This window comes from Diabrotica virgifera, chromosome 4 (assembly GCF_917563875.1).
Source record: "Diabrotica virgifera virgifera chromosome 4, PGI_DIABVI_V3a".
Classification (NCBI taxonomy): Eukaryota; Metazoa; Arthropoda; class Insecta; order Coleoptera; family Chrysomelidae; genus Diabrotica; species Diabrotica virgifera.
The window spans coordinates 76,465,619-76,474,956 of NC_065446.1; the positions used below are offsets into that span (position 1 = coordinate 76,465,619).

General features: G+C 33.5%; 1 protein-coding gene across 1 annotated transcript; it reads right to left on the minus strand.

Moving 5' to 3' along the window:
* Nucleotides 1–2,888: 2,888 nt before the first annotated feature.
* LOC126883594 (uncharacterized) lies at nt 2,889–4,823 on the minus strand. Its single transcript, XM_050649246.1, has one exon. It carries the CDS (start codon nt 4,821–4,823, stop codon nt 2,889–2,891), a length of 1,935 nt encoding a protein of 644 aa, XP_050505203.1.
* Between the last annotated feature and the right edge of the window lie 4,515 nt (nt 4,824–9,338).

Here is a 9,338-nt window from a genome sequence, read left to right on the forward strand (position 1 = left end):
AACCATGGAACTAAACGAAGTAAGAAAAGAGCTTCATAAAACCACAGTTCCACTTCTCGAGCAAAAGTTGCAAAAAATATTCAAAGATGATTTGAATACACTAAAAAAGGATACGGATAAGAATATAAAATCGGCTGCAGAAACCATTGCACATCATGCGATATACGATATGAAGATGGAAAAGAAGATAAAAGAAATGAACGCGGCATTACAGGATGTAGTAGACAACCTTCATTCGATGAATATAGATACCCGCCTAACAGCAATTGAAAGTCGTTTATAAAAATGTCTAAAGAAAAGGAACAGGTGGTGTATGAGTTGCATAAACCATCACGAAAAAACTATCCTCGTCGACGAACAATAATCAAAGGAATCGATGACTTGTGGCAGATGGATTTGGCTGAAATGCGTCCTTATGCGCACCAAAATAAAAATTACAAACTAATACTAGTTGTAATTGATTGTTTTTCAAAATTTGTTTGGACACGTCCTCTAAAGAACAAAACAGGTGAGGAAATTACTCGCGCATTTTCGGATATTCTCGCCCGTACTCAAAGAGTTCCGAAAAACCTACAATCTGATCAGGGAACCGAATTTTACAACAGAAAATTTCAAAATTTAATGAAAAAACACGAAATTAATCATTACAGCACATACACGGTTAAGAAGGCTGCCATTTGTGAAAGAGTTATTAGAACGTTGAAAGCAAAGTTGTACAAGTATTTTAGTTTACATGGATCATACAAATGGCTAGATGCACTACCTACAGTCACTGAGGAATACAACAATACAAAGCACAGTAAAACAGGATACAAGCCATCTCATGTCAACAAATCCAATGAAAAAGCCATTTTAAACAAAAATTATAGTCATTTAAAGATTGCCGGTCCACGGAGATTTAAAGTTGGCGACATTGTACGTATATCAAAGGCAAAACATTTCTTTGAAAAGGCCTACACGCCCAATTGGACTACAGAATTATTTAGAATTGTACAAGTTAAGATAACGAATCCTATAACGTATTTGCTCGAAGACATGCAAGGTACACCGATTAGCGGCGGGTTTTACGAAGAAGAATTACAGAAAACAAAAAATCCCGACATTTACTTGGTTGAAAAAGTACTTAGACGAAAAGGCAATAAAATGTATGTTAAATGGTTAGGATTGGATAGCAAACACAACAGCTGGATTACTAGTTCAGATGTAGTTTAAGGATCTATATTTCGATACGCCGCGTAGACATACATTTTTTAGAAAATGCTGACAATTACACGCAAAGAGTGGGGGATTGAAAAAGTATAAATTCTCTCAGCAACCATCCGTCACATTCAGTTTGAGTTTCTCCAACCGACTTGTGTATTCAGTTGCAACAGCAGTACTATGACTTCTCAAGATAGCGGATACGAAAGTGAAGAGACAATTATCTACGACGCTGAATTAGATCGAGTACTGGAAAAATATGAAGAAGCTGCCAAAGATGAACCATATTATTTATTGGAAACTACCTATCCAATAGGATGTTTTCACATAAAAATTGGCCTATCTCCAGCTCGACAGTTTTCTCCATCCATTATTCTGTACCAACATGGTAAATTTACAAGAATCAGTTTAAACACATTCGAGTGGACTACCCTAATTGAGATGTTTATACAAATTATGGAAGAATTTTTCATACCACCTTTGCCGACCTATGCCGATGAGTATGATCCAATCGAATTTGAGTGTGGTGATTTCTGCAAACTAAGACAATTGGTAATGGAAAATGTAAAGTTCCTGACTATCGAGAAACACGGAATCGAATATTATTTATGTGAAGATGATGTAAGCCAGATCCTGAGAGCAAACATTGATTTAGTGTCTCAACGAGTGTCGTTATTGGACAATTTACAGTTTTTTTCGTATTATAGAAATGTTGTATACTTTATTCAGCAAAATTGTCATAAGAGTAACAGTTTATATAGTCGACTTCACGCTTTAACTGCGTTTTGTGAAATTTCTCCAGATACTTTGTTAAGTCAAGCTTTGAATGAATATGTATGGTATTATAGCAATAAAGTTGTAAATGATTTGGATAGTTGTGAATAAATAATATTAATAAATATGTTGTCTTTTATTTTTACCTAATATAAATAAAACAAACAAAAATTAAGATTAAACAATTTTATTAATAAAAATTACATTATACAATGGATAATATTTTTTATATACAATTTACAAAAACTTTGCGATAAGTGATCTTTTCTTTTTTTTTAAGTAACCATATACTGCGCAAAAAGAAGAAAATTATTTATGCATTGAGCATCTACATTGAAAGGACCAAGTTGTATCAAACAAGACGTGATCAAACGAATTTTGACACCAATTATCTGTTAAATCATACAAATATTTTATTTCATATTCATGATATTCATTCCAATTAAGAACCTGTTCATAACCATAACATTTATTTTTTGATTTAAGTACGTTTCGGAAAAGTTTGAAACAGCTAAAACAAAAGTTTAAAGCAATAGCATCTGCTACAAATGCAGAAAAACAAACACAATACATATTAAGTTCTTTCTCTTTATAATAATTTGACTCACAAAGATGATTTCTTTCTGCTTCGTTTTCACGTTTTGTTTGTTCAAAATCTATTTGATCACATATTTGTATTTTATGCAAATAATCAGTTTCATATAATTTTCGAAAGCGATAAATACTATAATTATTACAAATTTCTACAGTAAGGCTCCACGGCAGTGGTGACATCTCAACAAATTCAGTTATGTTCAAGATATTTTCACAAATAGTTTTTATAGATTGTGTGCGTAATGTTGTTACCATCTTTTCTTTTGCTGTATTTCTGCAACAACAACAACAAATAAATGTTTAGTGATGACACTGCCGTTTTATGTATTATAATGCCCCCACGGAAGCGTATTAAATGATTTTGGTATTAAGTACCGCTTGTCGTCATAAGGACTTAGAGCCGTTTTGGATTGTTCGATGCTAAATACTGAATGTTGATATGACCGAATACATCTTTGGCTTGCGTTTTGAATTTTGAATTCTTTAAGACATTTTTCATAGTCTTCGTACGTAATTTTATTTCGAACGACATTATATTTCACTCCTTTTGCCTTTTTGGTTATTCCCAAATTGCTTACGTCGCTTTCAATTCTCTCTTTGTTTAGTTGTTTTCGTTCCAGGCGTTGTCTTTCTTTTTCCCTCTCCACGTCTGTTATTTGCATTTTAAATGTGTACATTTTTGATCTTAGCCCAATAAAATGTGTAATTATTTTCCCATTTGCCTCATCCTTCATTAATCCAGGGATTTTTTTATTTAATCGTTCTATGTCATATGGGTTATTTTCGGCGTAGTCGGAGGTATCGAATTTGCTTGGATATGCTTTTAAAACCTCTCTATATGCATCTGAACATTGCAGTTCATAAATAAAGCTGTCTGTGTCCATGTACAGCAATGAACAGTTTTCTTCTCCCATCGTTGGAAGCATAAAGTTATAATGAAAATCGTACATACATAATTTGGATATATCAAGGATTGCTGCGCCTATATACAGGGGTTTATTAAAGCATACTTCTGATTTTTTCAGTTCGATAGCCACCAAATTCTCATGAAAGATCGTTCGACTATGAAATCGACTACTTGCAATCAAATTTTTAGCTCCGTACCTTCCATGCCATTTTTTACATAATTTTACGATACGATGACGTCTTATGTTCTCCATTGTCTTACCGAACACAGCATTATTCATTAATTTAAAGAGATTTTTTTCGAAGCTACTTGTGGCTGCTGTTCGTAAGTTGGTATTTAACTCAATATATGGTCGCAGCCACGCAGATTGTTTAAATTTCAACACTCTGTGTATCTTTGTTAAAATTAAACCGTTCTCTAATGCCTGTTTAAGATTTCTATAATGAATAATATATTTTGTTTTGTGATATAAGGTTGGTATTAACTTTGGCAATTTTGAACCGGGCGGAATGCGGTGTTCGGCAGCAAATGGAAAATCTTTGTGTTTATCATGCAATTCGCGTGGATACTCCAAGTCAACTTGGAAAAAATAGCCCTCTTTCGCATCATTTGGTATTGACATAATATCAATATGACCTTCGGGAAGATTAGTGGATTTTGATGCAACACCAAATTTGGTACCATCTTCAATCCATTTGAATCCTCCTATTGGTAAAGCCTCACTCATGGCCCAGCCATACAGATTATTCACGTCTAAATACATGATGTATTTAGAGGGTTGTGTGGGGTCATACGTCGACATGTATTTGTTGTTGGCCTCCGAATACCTGTTGCTGCAAACAGATATTCCGCCTCTTATGGCTTTTTCCATGAACAAAATCATATCCACATCTTTTAGCAATTCTAATTTACATTTTGTGTATCTCAGCATACAATCCCACGTGTATCCTGGCATGGTATAATACCAAGCAGGATCTAGTTTATACGTGTCTCGACATTTTTGTCGAAACTGCTCAAACACATCAGCCAGCAGCAGAATATCTGTTTTCAAATACAAATCGCTGTATTCACCCAAATTTTTACAATTAAATTTATTCCAAACATTCTGCGCATGAGCATACTTCTCTTCACTAATATATTCATTATTTAGCTTATTATAAAAATGCCTAATGTTGGGTAAAGAAGTTTCATCTAATTTTTCCACGCTATCGATATAATCGTAACAAAATACTCCTTTACAAGTTAACAAATTGAATGTATCATCATCTAAATTACTAAATTCTCGTTTTAAAATCTTCTTTTCCGATGTGTCTAAAATTGATGCTAATTCGTCGAGTGAAGCTCCCATAAATCTTAGTGAATCAATAAATCGTAATTTAATTTGATGTTCGTCAGAGTGTAATGTAAATGAAATATATTTTTCTTTATTAATTGGAAGTAGACTCAAGTGCCCATGTTTGCATAAATCAATAATCATAAAATGCGAATCGTAACCACTAAAATTGTGAAAAACCACGGGAACAACAAATAATTTTTTAAAGTTCAAATTACATGCTTGGTGTGCAAATCCACGTACCTCTCCGGTAAAATGGTTGTGATCTACTACAATTGTATCTGTAGCCAAAAAGCGTTTCTCACAAATATGACAAACAGTCGCTCCATTTGTATTAGTCTTTTCGGCTATAGGTATAATTGTTTTCAACTTGGAATTTACAAATTTGGAAATTTCAGCCATTTCTTTTGCAAACCACTCCATGCAATTTTCACCTCTATAGCTCTTAAAATAAGATAAACTGTCATCGTAAGCACATTTAAAATAATAACCTGCACTAAAAGGTACATGTTTCTGATATTTTGCTGTTTTACTCAATTTGACATTGGAATCCGTAAAATTATGTAATTGGCATTCAAAATCGGCATAAACTATAAACGGAGTTGTTTGTTTGTACGTAAAATTGCGAAAACCCACATGATCATATTTAGGAACAGTCATTTTGCATTTATTCATATCCGAACACATTTCTTCATGCTCTGCTAGTTTGATTTCACTGCTAAAGTGGTTTAAACAACGATCGCAAATATATTTTTTACTTTTGCTCTTATTCACTTGTGACTGTACTAATTTTCCCAAATCTTTAATCCAACAATAATGAAAACGTATTTCCGTCTGATCGTCATCTTCTGGAGGAGCATCGTAATCATTTAATTTTGGAAAATATTTATCTTGCACAAGAAGCAAATTAACATGCTTTTCCAACTTTGTTGGTGTCAGTCTGGCAGGTACTACTTCGTAAAATTGTTTGTCCTTAACTATATTTAATTCTAATACGAAAACATTGACTGATATGGCGTTTAGTTTTTCGAATTTTGAAATTTGATTTAATGGCATTGGGCTTTCTAATTTGTCCGTTTGAAAAATAGTAGAATAATGTGGATATTTGGATACTCTTTGAGCATCTTTGTTAGCAGGATACAAAGCACTAACTATTGACCAATAAAAGCATGCTTGATCAAAATTACGAACATTGATACAAGCCTTTTTATTACTAATCTCTTTTGGCAAGTCAATGAAGGACGAACCGTTTCCTATGTCCACTCTATTAATATTAACCTCTAATGAAATTACTTTAGACAGCGCGGCTCCTGAATCTTTTTCTGCAAATTCGGACAGCTTTGTATAAATTTTATCTTTAACATTTTCACGAAACCAAAGATGTAAATCGGTCGATGTATCTATAATAGCATTTTTCGTATTAAAATATTTTAAATCTACACTTTCACTATCACTTGATTTTTTAATGAACTCCCCGCAAAATGCAGTATTGACTTTAAGTATTCTATGTGTTTTCAAAATAATTTTAATTTTGTTGCTAAAAACAGTATAAGCATCCTCTAAAAATTGGCCAATGTCCTTATGAGTTAAATTTACTATTACACCGGTTTTAATTCGACTGGCAAAACACGACATAACATTTTCCCATTTAACTCTATTGCGTAATTTTGAACTAAACCCCATCCCAACATGTTTATTATTGAAATTTAAAATAATTTGTCTAAAATGCTTAAAATGACCTATGTTAGTTTGCAATTTTCTAACTGTTCCAATGGGTAGCTTATTGTTTTTAATAACTTTATTGCATCTCCAAATTTGACTATTTACACGTCTTGTCCACACTTTACGGTCCCTATCAGTGAATTTGTCAAACATTATTTTACGAAGCGTTTTAATAATGTGAAGCAAATCATCAGACTGTTTGATCACTTGTTTATGTTGCATGGCTACTCAAACACAAAAGATACAAGAAAGAACAAGATCACTTACCCTTTTTCCTTTATTCTAATAGCTAGTTGTCTATTATCTCAAATTTTGCTGATGGGCGGTGGTATCCGGTATCGATCAGTCCTCGAAATATAATGGAATACTTCTTAGTTGCAAAGTCAGAGATGAATGGAGTATATACGTTTGTGACTCTATTTGGCAGGAACACAACGTTCTCCTCCAGTTCCAGCAAAACTACTTGGCCAAATTTATTTTTCACCAGCTTGGCGTCTATTACTTTTTGTGGCTCGTTTATTGGTAGTTCGTTTAATTTAATTATTGGTTTACGGTCTGCAACCAAAGAAACGGCATTTATTTTTGTTAAATCCATCTAAAACAATAAGAAACAATTGCTAGAAAACGTGCACAAATCTTACTATTTTCCTATAAATAATAGTTTAGAGAAAACAAAATCCACAGAAGTACGTAACAAAAACAGAGACATTAAAAACAAAAAATCGATAATTTACATTAACAAAATAATGTGATCGTGTAAAAATAAGAAATTGTGAATTGTGAAGACCGACAAAAAATTGGGAACACAGAGAAATAGAAAACAGTAATCCACAAATTATTAAAGAAGAGGAGAAGGGAAATTCTTTGCACGTAAGTATTTTAAAAATACATAGATAAAAGAAACACAAGTATATAGAAGGCCGGCAAAAGAAAATTGGGGAGAGAGTAATAGAAATAGTCCACAATTATTAAAGCACAGTAGACGTGAATTTTTTTTTGCACGTAATTATTTTAAACATAGATAAAAGAACCACAAGTACATAATACTAACACAAGAACTTATTTAAAAAATATTTAAGACATGAAACACAAGTACACAACAAATACATACAGAAAAAATATTTAATATGAACAACAAAGATAGCTTACCTTGATTCAGTATTTATCACTGCACTGCGAACTAACTAGCGACACGTTCAGAAACTGTGGTTCGGACACAATTGGTGTACTTTATGCCTGTCGGAAACTCAATGAACTGGCTATCCCCCGATTTCTATTTATATAGTAGGTTAATCTGATGACGCATTAAAATTTACATGTATGTACTTGCAGGATTCTTTGAAACGGCATGTGCATATTATTGCTAGAGTTTGCGGTTTTGATTTCCGTTATTAACGCGTCGGGTAGAATGTGCTGTGTCATAATAATGAAATCGTATACTAAAAAATATAATTGATGCTTTTTTTTTGCGGTCATTGCCATATTATACATTCTTATTTATTTTGCAATATCAGGTTAAAATGCAATATTAGACATGTGAATATTATTTATATAAGTTGCAGTTTTAATTTCCGTTTTAACGAGTCGTGTAAAATTTGCAAGGTGTTTCTGGCGATGTTGCAAAAAATATAATCGTTGCTTTTTTGCGGTCATTGCCCTACATTCTTACTATTGCAATATCATGTTACAGGTGTAATATGAGATTGGGAATGTGCCTTGCTTCCGCTGACACATTCGTTTTGTGTGACTAATGAAATTCTATTTAATACTTAGTATTAGATGTGAATTTTATGAATAATAAACTCGTATTTAATTTCTTCTTCTTCTTTGTGTCAAGCCATCTGTCAATTCTTCTTCTTTTCGGTGTGTCACTTCTTCTTCTGTTTTCCGGTTTGTCAATTCTTCATTGTGCTGTGCCATTGTTACTTCTTCTTCTTCTTTTCGTTTGTCTTGTTGCTATCAATTCTTCTTCTTTTCGGTTTGTTAATTCTACTTTGGGTCGAGCCATCGTCACTTCTTCTTTTCGTTTGTCACGTCACCTTCTTCTTCTTCTTCTTTTCCGCAGCCGTCAATTCTTCTTCTTTCCGGTTTGTCAATTCTTCTTCATTTTGTTAAGACATTGTCACTTCTTCTTTTAGTTGTCATGTTGCTGTCAATTCTTCTTCTTCTTTTCGTTTGTCATGTCAACTCTTTTTCTTTTCCGCAGCCGTCAATTCTTCTTCTTCTTTCCGGTTTGTCAATTCTTCTTCATTTTGTTAAGCCATTGTCACTTCTTCTGTTAGTTGTCATGTTGCTGTCAATTCTTCTTCTTTTCGTTTGTCATGTCAACTTCTTCTTTTCAGTTTGTCATGTTGCTGTCAATTCTTCCTCTTCTTTTAGTTTGTCATGATGCTGTCAATTCTTCTTCTTATTTATTTCGTTTGTCACGTCATACGTCAAATGTCACGTTCTGTTAGGCACTATACGGAAAAGAAGAAGAATTGACAGTTAATATTGAACGTTGACAGAAGAAGAATTGACAGTTGGCTTCTGTGTCGCCGCCGCTTTCATTTGACACCCCATACGTCAAAATCGGACCAATAGCAACGAAGATATGCTGTAATGCCCTTTTGACACTGCCGCCATCTTTTTTATGTGTTCGTTACCCCCTCCCCGTTCCAACGAGCCCTCTTACGTCACAATCGGACCAATAGAAACGAAGATATGACGTAATGCCCTTTTGGCATATTCCGATGCGCACGCCACATACTGAGTTCAACCCCCTTTTTCATCCCCTTTCCAACGATACGTCACACGTCATCCTACGTT

Coding starts and splice junctions, on each gene's coding strand:
- LOC126883594 (XM_050649246.1), bottom strand. CDS start 4,823: ATGGGAGCTTCACTCGACGAATTAGCATCAATTTTAGACACATCGGAA.